The following is an 18,959-nucleotide window of genomic DNA, read 5'->3' as shown; positions in this document are numbered from 1 at the left end:
GTTGGAGAAGGGCGTATCATACCAACGAGGAGAGATATCTATGGCGGGAGAAGCGGCTCGGAATGGCCATGGACAACTTGAGTGCAGCGTCGCCCCTTGACCGTTTATGAGACCTTCTCCAAGGGTCGAATGATGGAACCCATCTGAAATAGACAGGCGTAAATTTCGAAACACGGACGGGACTAGGCGGGAGCTTACCTTCTTGGTGACCTTAGGAAGAGTACTGCGCTGGAAGCCTAACCGCGTGTTCCATTCCGTCCCAACAGGTGTATCCATACGCCGCTCGTATTGGGCTTTGCTAGTATATGGATGGGGCAGATCTTTTACCATGTACTTAGCCGCTTTCTTGTCTCGCTTCTCGGATATGATGATATGGGACTTTTTGTAATCCGCCCTGGACTTGGGGTCTATACCCGCGATCTTCTTGATTAGGTGAGGCTTGGGCGCCTTCTTTCGCGAACCTTTGCCCCCCCAAGCTCCCTAGATGCAATCGATTAGGAGTTCGTATGGATGACCGCCTGAACATGCTTACCCATCCGGGCAATGTGGTGTCGACCTCGTGAGGAGCATCCTCCTCCATCTCTTTACGCTTGGCTGCCTCGAATTCCTGAGCAAGTAAGTGTCAGTATTCGGACGAGTCTAGGAATCATCGATCCTTGCTCACCTGCACGACGTTATCCCCGGCGAAAGCAAGAGCAACCAGATCACGCTGCTCGAATGCCTGAACACCTTTGCGTCTGCCAGCCGCCTTCTTCTCAAGAGCCTCCTCTTGCTCACTGACTTCGCTATTTGCATCTGAATCGTCAGCGATGTCTTCGCGCGCCGAGGTCTGGGCATGTTGTGATGTCCCTTTGGAGGCGCTGCCGTCAGGCAGTATAAGCGCGTTGTCCAAAGAGATTTCAACCACTGAATCGTCAAGCGCCTTGTCCTTGGTCTCGGCCTGATTCAACTTCCCCTTCTGAATTTTATGTCGGGACTTGTCGATAGCCTTACTGTTCTTCGAGACGATCACTTCGTTTTTCTTACGAGGACCCTTAATTGCAGCTTCCTGGACGGACAACCACGGATTGTGGGTCGGCGTAGATGCAGAAATCTCCGCCATGTCCTCGGCACGATCCTGAGAGTCTCCAGCGGCGGGTACCTCTAAGGGGAAGTCCATCGATTTGAGGGTAGCGCTCGAGGTGTCAGAGGCTAGCGAGCCCATCGGCCTCATTGAGGAGCGATTTGGCTATGAAGAAGACCTGAATCACACGATGGTATTGTATAAGATTCGAAATCCTCACCACTGCACCAGGCCGATACTGCATACGTCCCCCAGTTCGCTGTATCGCGACGTTAGACGGACCAGGTATGGCCTCATCGTGCCCTTGCTCGTCTTCTGTCGACGGATGACCTCCCATCTCCCGGACGAAGTCGTCCGCATCCTCGTTGACTCTTTGCTGTTCCCGAGCCGCAGCGTCTTTCATGAACTTCATCTTGAAAATGCCCTTGTGCTTGCCATCGACATCTTCTGGCGGATCATCTCGCTTCAGCGCTGCCAACTCCTCGAAGGCATTGGCCTTCAACTCTTCGAGATCGTCGTCGGACGCTTCGTCGTTGTCTTCCTCGCTACTTTCCGCTGTACCACGTATCTTTGTCCTGAGAGCATCCCCGCGGTCCAGCATCTCCGCAATTTCGCGCCGCTGGTCGATGTCCAGCTCATTCCTAGCCCTCATGGCCTTCGCCCACTTCCCCGTATTTTTGTGCTTCAGAGTCGCCCTCTCTCTAGCACGCTCCACTTCACGCTTCATCCGAGCTTCTTCAGTGTCCTCAGCATCGCCATCGTCCAGCTGGGCCATCAACTTCTCCTTTTCTTTCTTCTTGATCTTCCTAAACGTCTTGCTCTTGATTTTAGCAATCCGTTTGGCCTTGATGTCGGCCCGAAATACCAAGTCGCGCATTTTGCGCAACTCGGCCCGCCGGGCCGCCACCTCTTCGACGGAGAGGTCGTTCATCATGAGATCCTCTGTCTGCTGTAGGTCTTCCTCCCTCATCTTCGCACTCTTAAGTAATGTGTCCACGGACGTCTCGAGCTCCGTCGTTGGCTGTTATCCAGTGAGTTAAGAGCGCTCTTTGAATGTGACGATATGTTACCTTGAACTTTGCAGTCAATTCCAGATTGGACGGCCGAGACGATGACGGGGCTTGCAGCGGAAAACTCAGGTGCTCCGCCTGTAAACCATCATGAGTAATGAACACGTATATGTCGACTAGAAAACGTGCCTCCTTGATTCGTTTCATAGTAGCCTTCCATTTGTCCACCTCTTCCTTCGTCTGCTCATATGCGGCTTCACGATCGACTCTTTCTTGTGTCCGTGTGGGTAGAGGAGCGTCTAAAGCTCCTTTGGACGTCGATACCAGAGGTTTAGCTGCCTTCTTAAGCGACAACAACGTAGACGAATGTGCCGCCAATGGATTGAGCAAGTCATCTAGTTGCAACTTCCCTTGGTCTGAATGCAAGGCATGAGCGTAAATGGAAATACTGAGGACGGGGTTAGACGCGCGTACCGATAGTAGCATTGAATTCGCCCTCGACGCCTGCCGTAGTCTGCTCTTGCACAAAACGGCGCTTTCTTGGACGGGTACTGTCCTCGCGAGATTTCTCGTCCGACTTGCGTTTCTGTGACGGATTGAGGTTTGTGATAAATTTTTCCAGTTTCTCGAGAGCCTTGGGATTTTGGTCCGCCGCGTCATCTTCGGACAATACGGACTGTTCCTCCTCGGAGTAACCACCCTCCTCCTCCTCCTCCTCACCTTCTTCATCACTCTCATCATCCTTCCGGACCCCGGAAGCTCCTTCATTATCCATCGACTCATGTTCCGCCGATCCCTCGTCACTGCTGGCAATGTCCGGATCTCCCCTCCCGTCCAAGACATCGAGGACATCGATAAACTCATCAGGGTCACCTTCCTCCTCTTCGTCTTCTTCCTCTCCAGAGCTTAGATTAGGCTCCCCGAGTCCCTGAGTACCGATCTCTCCCTCATCGTCTTCATTCAAATCGACGTCCGCAAATCGGACGCTTCGGGGCCTCGCGGACGACCGCGTCTCCGACACATTCTTCTTTGCCTTTCGCTTCGAAGTATGCGTGTTAGCAAGCTTTCTGCTCTGCTCAGAAATTGCATTGGCGGACAGTGCTCACCTTCGAATTAGACGCGAATGTAAATCCAGCGAAACGTTCTTCGTCGCTCTCTTCGAACGCCTCGTCACTATCGATCTCCTCGTCATCCTCCGGGTCGATCCCTTCGTCGTCCTCATTTTCTCCCACCAGCCTGGGGCGCTTCATGTACTCGGACATAGACATGCGACTCCCACCTGGATTCTCGCCCTCATATTCTCCATCCTCGTTCACACCGTACTCTGCAGCTTCATCCTTATCCAATGTGAGAGAGACCTTCGATCTGCGCGACCTTTCTTGCTCGTACTCGTACACATCGGTTACTCCGCCCGCGAAAGCTTTCGCTTTCCCCTTGGCTGATTTGCGTTTTGAGTACCCTGCCGCGTTAGCTTTACGCGAGGAAGGCAGGGTCTTGGGTGAACCGGCTTTGTTATTTGCTCTAGCCATGACACCCGCAGCAACCGATGGTAGAACCTGTCAGCGTCCAGGAAGACACAGTGAAGCGCAAGCTACCTCGAAGATACTCCTGATTCCTGAAAAGTTATGATCGAGCGCGTGCACGTGTGTCCACGTGCAAATCTCCTCGTGCGGGGAAACCCAGGATTGCGGAATGGTCTTCTGACTCTTCAAAAGTGCTACAACCTGAATGTTTTACCAGGTACATACGCCACGACAGGAGAAAGTGCTTTGACGAGGGCGAGCATCATGCATCATGCATCAGAGGAGACTCAGGCACACGCCATCGGGATGCGGTAAGTGAGCAACTATGGCATACAGCATGTCGCATCAGAGCTGGTCAAAACACTTCTACAGCAGTGACACGCAGGACTATGGGTGTATGGCATATCATCGCGCGAAACGAAATGGAATACATAATCAGAAGTCAACATGCACCATACGCAACCCTACAACTTCAACCCCACACAAGAGGGCAAACCACTACTTCAGCTTCTTCTTGCTAGAGACCGAAAATAAGATCAGCGGGCGATAAATGGCGTAGAGTGCATGGGCACTCACGGACGGAGCTGAGATGAGTGACCACAACTCCGCTTGCGGCAGTTGGTGGCCCGGGGAGGGAGACGAGCATAGCATTTGCGGCAGATCTGCTTGTCGCAGTTGTACTTGGATGCGAGCACCTTCAGTGAAGGCTCAATGATACCGCCACGTAGACTATTTTATTAAGTCAGTCTACCGGTCAAACGAGAGGGACATTGCAGTTACCGAAGGACCAGGTGAAGTGTCGATTCCTTCTGAATGTTGTAGTCGCTTAGCGTACGGCCATCCTCGAGCTGCTTGCCGGCGAAAATTAATCGCTGTTGGTCAGGCGGGATTCTGAAGAGGTGACAAAGATCAACCCAAATGATCTCGCCAACCGGACGAAGCACGGTTCTCACCCTTCCTTGTCCTGGATTTTGGCCTTGACGTTGTCGATGGTGTCGGAAGACTCCACCTCAAGGGTGATAGTCTTGCCCGTGAGGGTCTTGACGAAGATCTGCATCTTCTAAGGCCGTCTTAGTTGATGATTTACACAGAATACAGGACAACTGGGCTCACGATGCTGTCGATTGAGGACGAGGAGAAACTTACAGTCGCCGTCCTGTATAGTCGCTGACTAAGCGCCGCTTTAGGGCAGGCGTTCACGCACATGCAAGCAGTATGCAAGCGCCGGATTGAAATTGAACTGCTTCCGAGCTAGTGTTGCTCCTGCAGTGAGGTGACTTTGCAGACTGTCTCACTTCACTTCAAGTTTGACGTACTTCACCCACTGCACAGTCGTCATGAATTGCCTTTGAAGACTGCATTGAAGTCTGATCATGGCCACGTGCTGACCGTTAATGGCAGCGTGCGCCACCAGACACGCTCGCCCTGCGTCCAAGTGGTGTCTGAGTCACAGAGTTGCATCTACTCCGCGTCATACCCTGTGCAGACATAACAATAGAATGGCTGTGGCAGATAACCTCCATGATATGCTGGCAGTTTGCACTGGGCTCAAGAAATTCGTCAGGAGTCCATATGACAAGGTGTCGACTTGACTTTTGGTATTGTACATCCTGGCAGATGGTATGGGCATTATTAGTGTATTTTAGAGTACAATGTATATGCAGATATCACTGAGTTCGTCCTACGAGGACAAGTCAGTGCCTTCACCACGCGTATGTGGGAATATTACGGGATATTCCGTGGCTGATCTGCCCACTTCAATGAAGACATTGAAGCGCCTTCAACTTCACTTCACTCGGGTTGAAGTGTCAAAAACTCCACTGTGCAACACTGCAACTTCACTGCAGGAGCAACACTATTCCGAGCAACTTCCGAGTCCATAGCACACTACAGTGCTTTGCATAAAAGTCCGGAAACTGCGTTTCGCGCGTCTCTGTTTGTCCCAGCCAAACAATACCTTATAGGGTAACACCTGACCGAGGGCGCGACGGTCCTCGAGTCAGCCTATATCACTCCTGGGACACAAATGCCCGTCTCAAGGCTGAATAACGTTCATATCTGTATCTCTTCAGGATATCGAGCACGCAGAGGTCAAAATCCCCCAAGAACGACCCTCATACATGGATGTCGAAGCGCCCCGCCAACCAGTCAACAGCCCGCGCTACGGTGATCGACTACCCCATATAGGTTTGTTTGGCTGGCACAAACAACATTTCGCGAATCGCGGTTTCCGGACTTTTATGCAAAGCACTGTAGTACTCTACACTCCTTTCTGATCTTTATCGGAATTCGTTGTTTAAGGTGACGCGCCCCAGTCTTCCCCCGCCAACCCGGACGAGGCGTAGCGGAAGCAACGGTACGCCTCACCTTATGTGGACGGGAACTGCGTTTGTGGTATTGTTGCCGAAGTCATGGACTTGGAACTATGCCATAGAACAGGTCGCATTTCACGACATTCCAGGGGATTCGGGCATGTGCTTGTCGTCGCCGCGGCTAAAGTATTCCAAGAGGGACGGACTAATCCCGCGGGGGGCTCCGTAAGGATGACTTCATACGCAACGTCTCTGCTATGAACTACTCATCGCCTCTATAAATCTCGGTCTCCCGTCGCCGACCCTCTCATTAATATCTGCTGCTGCTTCGATCGCCCCCATCGCCAGTCGCCGATACGCATGACATCCGGGCAGATGAAAGCGATTTACTTCCCCGAGCCCGGCCCTGCGTCCGTTCTCTCCCTGACCGAAGTCCCAATTCCCGCCCTCGAAACTCCTTACGACATCCTTGTTCAGATTAAAGCATGCGCTCTCAACCCTGTCGATACTAAGATTCGCAGCGGCAAGTTCCCCGCTCATCCTATTCTCGGATTCGATGCCGCTGGTGTAGTGGAGAAGGCGGGGCAGCAAGCATTGTACAAACCGGGGGACGAAGTTATGTACTCGGGTGCGCTGGGCCGCTCCGGCACGAATGCGCAGTACAGCGTAGTTGACTCCAGGATTGTCGGACGCAAGCCGAAGGGGTGGGGTTGGGCGGAGACCGCGGGTCTTCCTCTCGTGGGATTAACGGCTTGGGAAATGCTCGAAGGGCACTTCAACTTGAAGCCGTTCCAGAGTCCCAGTAAAGAAGAAACGTTACTAATCGTCAACGGCGCGGGTGGGGTAGGATCGATTGCAACTCAGCTTGCAGCCAGAGTGAGTAGGACAAACAAATTGCTATCAGTTTGATAGAAGTTCGTTCATCACGCTTCTTTCCGCAAAGGTCTTCAAGATAAAAAGTGTTATTGTCACGGCGTCTCGTAAAGAGACCCGTGTGTGGGCAAAGCGCAACGGGGCGACGCATGTCATTAATCATCACGAGGCTCTAGGTGAGATCCTGGGATAGTGGTCATGTAGATTGATCTCATCAAGTCTCCAGGTCCCCAACTGGAACAGTTGGGTCTCAAGCCGACCCTGGCGTTCATATGTCATGATACTCAGAAATATTTGGAACCGATTGTGAAACTGATGAGTCCGTGGGGTCGTATCGGTTCAATCGTGGAAACAGATAGCCCGCTCAACTTCCATACTATGGACGCGTTCGGCAAGGCTTTGTCCTTCCACTGGGAGTTTATGCTCGCCAAGCCTGCTAACCAGTTCGACTTGGCAACGCAAGGGCGGATGCTTAACGATTTGACGAAAGCCGTCGAGGATGGAGACGTGACCAGTCTGGTTACCGTCAAAGAAGTGTTAAGTCAGGACAGCTTGCAGAGAATGCACCGATTGATCGAGGGAGGCGTCAGCATGGGCAAGGTTGTATTCGAAGTTCAGGACACCATCCGGGAGATGTAATGTATCGATCCTGTCATTCCCTATTTCAGGGTTGAGCAGGTCTTAGAGAGTCCATTTGTGAGTCTTCCTGTGCCCGTACAGCCGCAAGCTCCTCCTGACATTGGACGGTGCGACTCTTTCATATGTACTTGACACGCTTCATTCATGCGCAGTCTTCTATATCCCGCTTTCTTGTCTACATTTACGTAACGTAGGGGGATTTTGCCGAATCACTTAACTGTCCTTGAGCCTGATATATCAGATATGCAGTACGATACTAGTACTGCGAAGGTTTCATGGCAGGAATCCGAAGAAATCGGCGCCTGCTGTCCGTTTGCCATGCATATGGCCCAATGCATCACCACGATATACGGATACCCCATCTCTTACGCAGAAGGTGTAGAGGCAGAAATCGTGACACCACGCGATTGAAGGAGTATAATATCCATACACACGTCGGTACACTGCGCTATCAGCAAAGTAAGCTTGCGATCTAGATCGTCCAGGTCGTCTCTAACTTCAGGACTGCAAAATCTCGACCCCTCTGTTAGCACGCCAGCTTTCAGGTCCCTAGATGCCTCGTTAAGCTCTGGCCCACAACAGCCAAGAAGAAAGGGGACTCACGGTCCTATTCTTAATCCTGTGGTACTTGATTCTCCTGGATACCCATTCTCCCGCGGTTTCCCCTGTGGCGTATTTACCAGGGGGTGCCTTAGACGCCGCTTCTGCGATCAAAGGACTTTCGCCGACCAACGCCTTCAGGTCGATGTTGTACCCCGGTCGGGTGAAATACACGACCGACCATCTCTCCAGACCGCTCTGGGCGCCGGGCGGTGGGCTATACAGAGGGCATCAGAATGCCGAAATTATGGGTTCAGTGGCAGCAATGACGACCCACACGACACGATGCAGATTAGATCGGAGGATGCCAGCACTGAAGATTGTAAGGGTATCGCCGATGTTGCAAATGGCATGACCTGGTAGCGGCTAGCGGACGTGGTGTCATCCTCCCGAGTGTTCTGTTTAGGTATCGCGCTTACTTTCACATATAGCCACCTATCGCTTCCCGGCATAAGAACTTGCAGACCTCCTAGACGGTTGTGGAGGATAGTCTGGGGCAGCGACAAGATGAGAGCTGAATCGCGAGTGATATCTTCGGCTACCTACTAAGGAACCGAAGTCGGTGTGGGCCCCTATAGCAGCCTTTGTTTCCATCGTCGGTTCTGCTCTCGGCTGGCTCCTGATGCACCTTGCTTCGCTTCCACCCCATTCCGTGAGGGAATGGCGATTGACCAAGGCTCCGTCAGGCAGACCCAGCTTTGACTCCAGGACATTCATCAGCTTGAAGTTGATGTTAATGGACTTCCGCACGAATGGCAGTATGGAAAACTCCATTCGAGCATTGACTGTCGGGAAATACGTGCGATGTACAGGCACTGGCCATGCGAGGGCATCGTCTTGCGAGACGTTGAAAAATTCTACCGTGTCGCGTGTTCCCGCCTCGTCAACCGCGATGGTGCCGGCAGCCTTATATCTGAAGCAGGATATAAGATCGTCGCGAAGGGAAGCGGAGGAATGACCAACCCGAAGGAGGCACCGTTGTCGCCTTGCTCGTACTTCATCTTTTCTTCGAGAGGTAAGTTGGCCGTGTCCATTCCGACGTCGAACATCTGGTTGACTTCGGCGTCCGTTCCATGGTTCTTAAGGCTATTGGTCGCATGTCGCAAAGTCGTAACAATTTCTACCGGCGGGAAGAAGGCTGCAGACTTACTACCAGAATCCCAACTCCGTCGCTGCCTTCCACATTCTGTCGATCTCATCCTGCTGCCCTTGCTGTATCAGAGCGTAGTCAATGATGAGCAATGGAGCAGTTGGGATGCTTTCAGGGAAAGGGGGGAATGTGACACCGGGCATCTTGCGCGTCTGAATCTGCTTGTAAGAGGTGGTCCGTGTCTCACTCTTATATGTGCGACTCGTGTGGTGGACTGCGGGCTTGTATACCATGGATTCTGGACGTTCCTGGTTCCCCGAATAGGGCACGCCGGAACAACCACCCCAGCGATTTGGAAACTCTCGGAAACCGTAGACCTTTACGACAGAGCAACATCTGATCTCGCTGTTATGGCACAGATCCCCGTTTGCAGGTCCGTCGGGCTGATGAGTGATGAGTTGTGTGTCGCCGTGTGCTCATTAAAATGCATCCCACGAGGGTCGACCAACATAACCAGAAGTCCAGCTCGAACGTGGTAGGCATTTCCCCCACAGTTGGAATTGGCCTCTGCACCATAGGTGCGGCAGGAAGCGATTGGAATCATCCCCAATCGGACTGACAACGCGATGAGACATGATCGGGAAGTCCAACATGACCGAGGTGTTAATGGCTGTATTTAGGATGTCAGAAGCAGGCATCTGCGCGGCCTCACCTCAGAAGACCAGAGGATCAATCCTCACTTGGTATATTCCAATCTTCCTGAACAACGCCGCGTTGCCCCATAGATTCACTCCACAGTCATTAATCTGGACGGCCTAGGAGTATCCCACCCCGAGAGTTCTATTGCCATGCCCGATTACGTCCTGGGAGGCGTGGAGGCGGGCATGCAGGTTCAGACCTATGACTTCAATGCAGTATTTCCGACTCACTATGGGTACAGTACTATGTTCATGCGGAGAAGCCTAAGTGATAAGACTAGAGCCCGATAGGCACGTCTAAGATGAACGCTTGTCTCAACGAGATCCGCATTAAGATAATTGCATTCGACCGCCGAGCCTCTGGAATCCGCCAGCTGCTACAAACTCACTATCTTACAGTTTGGATCTCTTCCCTTTGTGATTTGGAGGAGATAGCCGAAAACGCGGGGCAAGTGAGACATTCTGGTAACTCCGTGCACCATCTATCAAAACGCCTATACCTTACCGAGCGGTACAGATAAGATATTGAATATCCTCCGATCATTTCTAATTATACCGCTTCAGGCCTGTGTTCCGTGCCCCGGCTGTCACGCCAGGTTTCGGGACCCTAAGAGAAGAAAGAATCTGTGCGGCAGAACAAGGCATTGCATACACGATACTCACCGTACGATTATTGACCCTCTGATTCTTCATCCTCCTGGTGAACCAGTCACCGGCAGTGGAGCCCATATGCTTGATCGGCGGGAAATTAACCGCAGCGTTCGCCACCATAGTGCTTTGCTCGGCCAGAGGTCGTAGGATTGAGGAGTTCCCCGGTCTGGTGAAGAACACGAGCGACCATCTCTCCAGTTCTGACTGAGTGCCCGGGGGCGGCCTGGAGAAGGGAAGGAGTCTCACCACACGTAGTGATAAGTAAAGAGCAGAACTCACACCACTCGATGCACATTGGAACGCAGGATGCCACCGCTGAATATCGCCAGAGCGTCGCCTACATTGCACACCGCCAGACCCGGCAGAGGCTAAATTACATATATGAATTCTGGGAGACCCTGGATTTCCATCTCACTAACCTTGATATAGTACCACTGATCCGACCCAGGAGGGAGCACCTGTAGTCCCCCGAGGCGATTGTGTAGGAAAGACTGCACATAATCTGTGAGCATCGGCCTTTTGAAGGAAGGCGTCAGCAGATGCTCACCAACGAGCCAAAATCAGTATGAGCTCCGATAGCAGTCTTCTGTTCTGCCATCCACCGAGGCTTGGGAGGGCTCTTGATGCATCGTGCCTCGCTGCCACTTGGTTCTTCCAGGGAGTGCAGATTCAGCAGAGCGCCTTGGGGCAATCCAAGTTTGGCGTTGAAGACTTCAAGGACCGTATGGTTTATCTCGAGCGACTTGCGCACAAAAGGCTTTATGGTAGACTCCATCCGGTTGTTCACAGTCTCCGGATAGGTGCGGTGGACCCGCCCTGGCCAAGCTAGAACATCATCTTTTGCGATGTTGAGGAACTCGACGGCATCAAGCGTGCCATGCTCATCAGTAGCCATCGCTCCGAGAGCTTTGTAACTACCGCAGTTGAAGGATAAACAGGTTAGGAATGCAAGCAGCCCATGGGTAAGGACATACCCAAAAGAAACCCCGTTGTCGCCTTGTTCGAACTTCAACTTCTCTTGCAATGGCAGATCCATGGTTTCTGTGCCCATATCAAACATGTCACCGACCTCGGCATCGGCCCCATGGTTCTTCAAGCTACACACGATGCGTCGCATGAGACACACAGTCATATCAAAGAAAGGGTACTTACTACCAAAAGCCGAGTTCCGTAGCGGCTTGCCACAACCTATTCATCTCCTGTTCGTCACCGACCCTCAACTGTGCGTAGTCTATGACTAGCAGAGGGTGGGTGGGAACGTCGTCGGGAAATGGAGGAAGCGTAAGGCCAGGCATGGGGGCTGTTCTTCTTGAAGATACAATTGGTTACGTGCATTCTTATATCCCTTGAACCTCTTATACTTGCCAGTCAGGCCGTCCTGACCGACGCTTTACCCGTATAGATAACTGGATGGCGGTGGCAGAATAGGGTTGGATCCATCACTTCGATCAATCAGACAAATATACAATGCCAATCGTGTACGGAACCATACTTATCTCTTCCTTTAGAGCCTCGTACATTTGGGGCCACATGGAGATACCTATGTCCAGACGCCTCTATGGAGAATCCGGGTGTCCCTCAGGTCCGATGGCTAGCATCGCACAGTATATCCACCGTTTATTAGGTTGCAGTTACCAAAGAGGATTAGGACAAGGCCGCTTAAGGACAGCTGACCGGAATGCATCCTGGAATGCGACTTCCCTATGACACTGCGCACGGAGACGCTTCCGAGCCATTATGCATACAGTTCGCGCTTGACGCCACTGAGAAATACAATAAAGTTCGTGCTGGCAGCTTCTGATTCGTGGTTGCGGCGGTCCTAACCATCAAGAGTAAGCAGCTACAGCCTACAGCGATCTCAGCCTGAGAGTTAGTTTGCTGGACAGTGGCGAATCTGAGCGTGTGCAAACAGATCTCGCTTCGGTAAGCCCACTCAGTTCAAATTTGCTTCCGTGTCGCCACCTCCGGTCCCGCGCGCGCTATTGCTAGCATCCATGTACGCCGGAAATCAGCCAAACGTACGAGCATAAAGGCGCGCTCGACATTGACCACGGGTCTACTCTTTCTGATGGAAAAGAGACTCGGTGAAATGTATGGGAGTCAAGGGGAAATAGCCCGACGCCGAAGGCAAACATGTCACTCTAATATACCAGGCCGTACCTTCAGATTCGGATCTAGGTACTTCTCCTGGTTGTTGGTTTGCGACATCGTGCAGATCTCAATCGTACAGCTTGCACTGCTCTATAAGTCGCGATCGACATCATAGGGCTGGGTACCCCCGACAAGGTAATCAGCGCAATCAAACGGAAAATCAAGAATATAATGTGACGGCCGCGATTCCATGCTACAAACGCGCAGGAGAGGTTGTAGCAGCAGTTTCCTGCGAATATGGCGGCCGAAGTAGAAGTAGAAATGAGGAGCAAGCCAGGGGATTAGTAGACGGGTACAGGGTAACCGGATAACCTTGTCACATAGGCGCTCCGTGTATATCCGGACGTAAGTTCGAACTGGATCCGGGGCGGAAATGCGAAGACTAACGTACGCATATCCGCTTCAGAGCGTTCGGTCCTCTCTCCCCGGAGCGCACAGGGGGCAGTTGGAACTTCTCTGGATGCTCAGGGATGCATGCCGCTTGGCCGGATCCTCAGACCAGGGCCGGCCATCCAGTAACGTGCATAAAGCGGCTCACCCAGTACCGAGGTTAGTAGGATGGATAAAGTATATACATCAGAGAATTGCGTGCCTTCTCCCATGACGGTTCGCTACTCGGGCATAACGAGAGAATCGGGCGCATGGCCGAATCGAAACTTAGTTCCATCTACGACTAAGACTGTATTGGACGGATAACAAGATTCGCGTCAATCGCACCAAAGTCGCACAGCTATAGTTCGAGTTATAGGAGGGGCGGTCGACCCTTGTCCCGCTCTACGCCCTGTGATTGTGTGAACCTGAGTTCGGCATCGACATAGCTGGCTTGGCACCCAGGAATAACTAGGGGTACGGAGGTTACTCTGTAAGAACTTTGACCGTTATCAGAAAGCAGGCTGACGTGGATGGGATAGGCGCAGATCCTACATCGTCTCAATCCTGTGCTGCCTCCGACGTCCGCAATTTTAGAGACCGTGTATCTTGAGCGAGGCAGCGCGTCCGAGTGTATATGGGGAGCCTTCAAGTTGTTGATATATTTCATCCTCAGGAGTGTATAGATTACCGTGTGTATTGTGTGAAGCGCGGGACAGGAGTTTCAACCTAGCCTGTGTCAGTGTAACAAGTGAGCCAACCCGTTCGGCACGAGCATTGTCTTGGTTCAGTGGGTCCCGCGAAGGGTTGATGTAAAGTCGGTTGTAAGGTAAAGGTGGTATAGTCTGTGATCGTCCTTCCCGTGATCCGATTGGATATACAATCCCAGGGTGCATAATGTATCGAGCTGAAATCTCGGTGGATGAGATAGGAGCTGAAGCAGCCTGTGCGTAAAGTAACCTCGAGATAGGAAGGCCGAGCTTGCCGAAGCCAACGTGACGTGTAGAGTAGAGCCCAGGAGTCTAACATGATTGATGCCAAAATAGCTTGTCAGTCAGACGTCTGGGATAGTTCAGCAGTGCATTACTGGCTTTGTCAGACAGCTCCCCGCGGTTTGTATGTGGCGCATCTCGTCTAAGCTAAGGACTGTATTGCTAAGTTGTTCGACCTGGTATCTGTCTCCGCACGTCAGGTGGTAGGACGCGTCGTCTAGAGCAGTCCGTTTCTCTGTGAGCATATGTCAGTAGTGTTCGTAGTCAGGTACGAAGGGAGGGAACGCCACGTACCTTCCGCTCAACGTGGATACCATAGCGTAAGTGCGTCAAGCGTCACCGAATCGAATGAAGATAAAGGGGAATCAAAGACGACAACTCCAGCTGTGACATTTACAACGTGAAAATTTGTTCGCCATGGGAGCAGTCTTTCGAAGACATCGGCGTTCGGCCGTGAACGGTACTGAGTGGTTGACAGTACCCCGAAAGCGCGAGAACATGGGGCTAACGGCGTGATATAATTGCTGGAAGCTATCTATTCAGTAGTCAATCCACAGGAAGCCCATCAGTATATGGCGCTGTCCTCGATGGTGCTATGCCCGTAGTTTGGTCGCAATGGTTTGGATGTAAACTGGCGGCGTATAATCGCATACCCGAGCCAGAACATCATCTACACTGCTGCGCAGCGGCTTCCCCAGGGCAGCTAAGGAGTTTTGCCAGAGTGATCAATAGTGTCCATGGCGGGGGAGGGGCAGAATCCGCACGGGTAATCGATTCGAGTTACAAGGCTCGAGGGGGTTTCGCAACCGGCAAAAGCATGGTGACTTCCTCATTAGAATAATGCAATAATCGCGTCAACGAGCTTTATTGTCAAAGCACAAGGATAACAGCCGAGAGAGACGGCCGTATGTATAAACGCGGCATGAGGGGAATTTTCATCCAGGAAAAGCACAAGCCCTTACGACGGCCATTCCCTGTAGGACCATTCGGTCCGAAAGGAAGCTAGCATAGCATCATAAACTTCAATATAGTCAATGTCTATTGCTACGATTAATCAGGACTGTGGTCGTTGTTCGTACCTGATAGACGGGCCCGGCCGGATAGTCGAGAGCTCGAAAAAATAACGCCGCATACTTGCTGTGTGAACTTGGGAGCACCTCTCGAGGAGTGAGTGATTCTGTGAATATGTTTAACCAATGAAATTGTACCGTACATACGAAAGATTGGCAAGAGTGCACGCGACCTCAGGTTCCTGGTTCCTCCCGTGCGCCGCCGGCTACAACATGCAAACTCGGGGTATTTTTCGAGTGTTCACAAACCGACAAAACGATCTCATATGGCTATATGACGGGCGAACTGGCTATCATACAGCGACCTGTTCTATTCCACGGCTGAAGAGCATCCAGACCGGTGGAGATCCGCCAGCTGGGGCCATGCAAGGATGTTGAGAAGAGCTATGTCGCACGCCAAATGTCTATGCATAACGCTCGGTTGGCCGAGGTACACATCAAGCGGTACAATGTCACCGAAAAACAGTACCTAGTCTGCCATCGCAATCGCACGGCATCCATAGGATAAATCTTAAGCGGCTTGATTCTAACTCTGGTCACTCAGGGCTACGGACTCACCTAATTATGCGCCAGCTTAGCCGATACGGCAAAAGACTAATGGGCCGTGCTGCCAAAGGTCGTAGGCTTACAAGAAAGCCCAGCCATGTTCGAGTCTAGCGATACATCAAGCAGTTCATGGCAACAGTGGCACTCCCACTACTCGAAGTGGCTAGTAAACTGCTCGGTTAGACGCCCGTGTACCATTAAGGGGCCGGCGCCACCACGCTTGCGCTCCGCTTGGGGTCATGCACCGGACGTTACCCTGTTGTCGATATTGTTCATGGTACATCGCTGCTAATACCATTGCATCAGTCTCATACACGGCTCATATACATCTATCCTCATCATACCTTCATTGGGGCTGTCTTGTGACGTTCTTTGTGTCGTGCATACACCTAGCCCAAGGCCCAGGCAGGGATGTGGGAACGTACACTTCAAGACCTGATTCGCGGCCTGCGGGCTAACAAGAAAGATGAAGCAAAATTCATTGCTCAGGCAGTCGATGAGATAAGGCAAGAGATCAAGAGCAAGGATATGGAGCTCAAAGCCGCTGCGGTGTTGAAGCTAACATACGTACGTTGAGGCAAATCCTCTCCAGAGCGTAGCAGGATTCAGCTATTCGACTTCCAGCTCGAGATGTTAGGGTATGACATGAGTTGGGCAGCCTTTCATATAGTGGAGGTTATGTCCTCTCCCAAAACCCATCTTAAAACTGTGGGCTATCTTGCAGCTGCCCAGTCCTTCGGACCAGACACGGACGTACTGATGCTGGCTACGAACCTGGTCAAAAAGGCGAGCTCTACAAAACCCGAGTAATGGTTAGTACTGAGACTTTGTTCTTGGTTAGGATTTGGGTTCATCGCCAGCAGACGTCGCAGTAACCCTCAATGGACTTGCATCCATTATGACCGCTGAGCTCGCCAGGGATATGTCATCAGATCTGATTGCCATGCTGAATCATTCACGACCTCACATACGAAAGAGAGCAATCCTCTTGATGTACAAGGTCCTCGTGAAACATCCGGAGGTCAAAGACAAGGCTATGTCGAGATTGAGGGAGAAACTTGAGGACACGGATGCAGGTTCAGTCCAAATCGCTTGAAGTCTGTGTTTAGACGCTGATTGCCATTGAAGGAGTTGTGGCAGCGACAGTAAATGTGATGTGTGAGCTTGCACGAAGGAATCCGCACGACTACCTCCCCTTAGCACCTCACTTCTTCCGTCTGCTGACGACTTCGTCCAATAATTGGATGCTGATCAAGCTCGTCAAAATCGTACGTAAAAACCTTTTGTACGGGGTCGCGAGCGTCAATAACGCCTCCGTAGTTTGGGTCCTTGTCACCTTTCGAGCCTCGTCTCGTCAAGAAACTTCAACCTCCCATTACCGAGCTCATCTCGACAACACCCGCGATATCACTCCTTTACGAATGTGTACATACCTGTATCATCGGAGGTATGTTGCAGGGCCCATCGGGGAACTCACTGGCACGACTATGTGTATCCAAACTTGCTACATTTTTGCAAGATTCGGACCAGAATTGTAAGTGATCCTCCTAGATAGGCCAATCCCTGTCATTGGTTTACCTGGAATCCAGTGAAATATATCGCTCTATTGGCTCTGACGAAAATAGTCCCGACTCATCCGTATCTGGTTGCAGAGTATCAAGACATGATCCTTGCTAGTGTTGCTGACCAGGATATCAGCATTCGCATGCGTGCGCTGGATCTTGTCTCCGCCATGGTACGCACATATTTCTCATGGCGGGCGGAATTGTACTCATCGTAAGATGTGTAGGTCAATCGTGACAATCTGCAGTCTATTGTCCAGCAGTTGCTATCTCATCTAGTTAGACCAGATCCCGCGGCTTCCAGTACTGCCTCAGAAAGTCTGGCGCAAGTTTCCGCTCCAGGGGCATCCACGAGCGCCGTTAGGCCATTGCAATCTCCCTACTATCGCTTGGCGCTCGCTCAACGCATTATCTCTATCTGCTCGGCTTCAACATACGAACACGTCACGGACTTCGAGTGGTATCTATCCGTCCTCATCGACCTAGCATACGTCGCCTCCGTGAACATCGGTGCAGAAATCCGGGACCAATTGATTGACGTAGTCGCCCGCGTAAAGGGCGCAAGGCGATATGCTGTGAGGCTCATGGCCAAGGTTTTGGCCGACAGCACATTCCTGATTAACGCCGGAGAAGACTGTAGTTGCTCCGAGATTCTTTGGGCAGCTGCTTGGGTCGCCGGGGAGTATTGCAGGTACCCTACCCACATTATGACCGTTACGTTTCCGCTGATGTGGTGTCAGTGAGATACCGCAGCCAGGCCAGCTGCTGCAGTATCTCGTGCAGCCGGGCATATCCTCTTTGACGAGTGAGATTATTGCGGTGTATTTGCACACAGCTGCCAAGGTCTTCGGTTACTGGGCGTCGGAGCTTGCTCAAGGATGGGACGATTCATATCTACCGGAGCTGAGGGATAACGTTGACATGATCGTTAGCCGCTCGAAAGAGTATGCCTCGAGTCATGATATCGAGGTACAAGAAAGAGTATGTAATCCTCCCGTGGTCGGATGGTTACCTATTTACATGATCTGCAGGCAGCTAATGTCTTGGGTCTGTTCACATTCATAAAAGCTGACTTGGCAACACACCGACCTTTAAAGGAGGATGATGCCGAATATAATGTAGACAGCAGTCCCGCCTTTGCCGACGTTCCGACCTCCGAGCCTCGTTATCCGAAGAGTTTATGGCTTCTTCGGCCACTATTTGGCGGATACGAGTTGAACCCTGTCGCTGCGTATGCGCAAGGCAGAGTCGAGCGGCCCAGCGGATTAGACCTTGACGTGTGGATAGTGGCTCCCCCCAAGGATCCGGTCTCAGAAGGGGTTATGTCGGATGGGCAAATTCCCGACAAGGTTAAAGTAAAGAAGGGCAAGAAGGGAAAGGCGAAGGGAAAGGGAAAGAGTGTGGAGCTTAATGCGGCGTCGAATGGAGTAGAGGCGGAAGAGACGCTAAGCTCTCAGTCCATGGAATCTCCAGAAGAAGCCGTGGAGCGTGCAAAAGTGAGAGTATTCCGTACTTCGATCTTCGTATCGTGTACTTACCTCTGACTTACAGAGGAAGGCTGAACGGCTTGAACGACTCCGAGATGATCCTTATTATCTGGTTGACGATCGGTCATCTCAGCAGGTCCCCGATGTCGACACGATTCCGGTGGTCAAGCTTAATGACGTGCCCCAAAGTAAGCGCCTTAAGAACTAATTCTTGTTTCCACCTCAAACTCTGGGCAGCAGCTGTCAATGAGCATCGGCTGACATCTCTCATGAGCATGGGAGTTGGGTCTCCGAACAAAACGTATGTCGTGGACAGGGTGGGG

General features: G+C 51.8%; 5 protein-coding genes across 5 annotated transcripts; 2 read left to right on the top strand and 3 right to left on the bottom strand.

The window, feature by feature from the left end:
- Positions 1–104: 104 nt before the first annotated feature.
- Positions 105–3,602, bottom strand: GLOTRDRAFT_82774 (uncharacterized protein; the record flags this gene model as incomplete). The annotated part of the gene is made up of 9 exons (XM_007863384.1): positions 105–143; positions 199–480; positions 533–607; positions 665–1,228; positions 1,284–2,084; positions 2,134–2,211; positions 2,263–2,489; positions 2,548–3,112; positions 3,180–3,602. 9 exons carry the CDS (start codon positions 3,600–3,602, stop codon positions 105–107), a joined length of 3,054 nt encoding a protein of 1,017 aa, XP_007861575.1.
- Positions 3,603–4,291: 689 nt separating this feature from the next.
- On the bottom strand, positions 4,292–4,644 carry GLOTRDRAFT_6576 (ubiquitin; the record flags this gene model as incomplete). The annotated part of the gene is made up of 3 exons (XM_007861909.1): positions 4,292–4,325; positions 4,377–4,487; positions 4,550–4,644. Coding segments are annotated over 3 exons (240 nt in total), but the record flags the coding sequence as incomplete, so codon positions are not given.
- Positions 4,645–6,122: 1,478 nt separating this feature from the next.
- On the top strand, positions 6,123–7,668 carry GLOTRDRAFT_108834 (quinone oxidoreductase). Its single transcript, XM_007862445.1, has 4 exons — positions 6,123–6,784; positions 6,852–6,957; positions 7,008–7,477; positions 7,573–7,668. Exons 1-3 carry the CDS (start codon positions 6,269–6,271, stop codon positions 7,418–7,420), a joined length of 1,035 nt encoding a protein of 344 aa, XP_007860636.1. The 5' UTR covers positions 6,123–6,268; the 3' UTR covers positions 7,421–7,477; positions 7,573–7,668.
- Positions 7,658–11,754, bottom strand: GLOTRDRAFT_102010 (Clavaminate synthase-like protein; the record flags this gene model as incomplete). The annotated part of the gene is made up of 7 exons (XM_007862444.1): positions 7,658–7,682; positions 8,175–8,237; positions 10,739–10,827; positions 10,879–10,950; positions 11,007–11,373; positions 11,434–11,556; positions 11,612–11,754. The coding sequence occupies 7 exons, from the start codon at positions 11,752–11,754 to the stop codon at positions 7,658–7,660; spliced, it is 882 nt and encodes a 293-aa protein (XP_007860635.1).
- Positions 11,755–15,998: 4,244 nt separating this feature from the next.
- On the top strand, positions 15,999–18,693 carry GLOTRDRAFT_32117 (Adaptor protein complex AP-3 delta subunit; the record flags this gene model as incomplete). The annotated part of the gene is made up of 9 exons (XM_007862100.1): positions 15,999–16,154; positions 16,212–16,364; positions 16,429–16,663; positions 16,716–16,855; positions 16,908–17,121; positions 17,177–17,322; positions 17,377–17,840; positions 17,890–18,130; positions 18,181–18,693. The coding sequence occupies 9 exons, from the start codon at positions 15,999–16,001 to the stop codon at positions 18,691–18,693; spliced, it is 2,262 nt and encodes a 753-aa protein (XP_007860291.1).
- Positions 18,694–18,959: the final 266 nt, after the last annotated feature.

Source organism: Gloeophyllum trabeum, assembly GCF_000344685.1.
Source record: "Gloeophyllum trabeum ATCC 11539 unplaced genomic scaffold GLOTRscaffold_00001, whole genome shotgun sequence".
NCBI classification, from domain to species: Eukaryota; Fungi; Basidiomycota; class Agaricomycetes; order Gloeophyllales; family Gloeophyllaceae; genus Gloeophyllum; species Gloeophyllum trabeum.
This window is presented reverse-complemented; position numbering and strand designations above follow the sequence as displayed.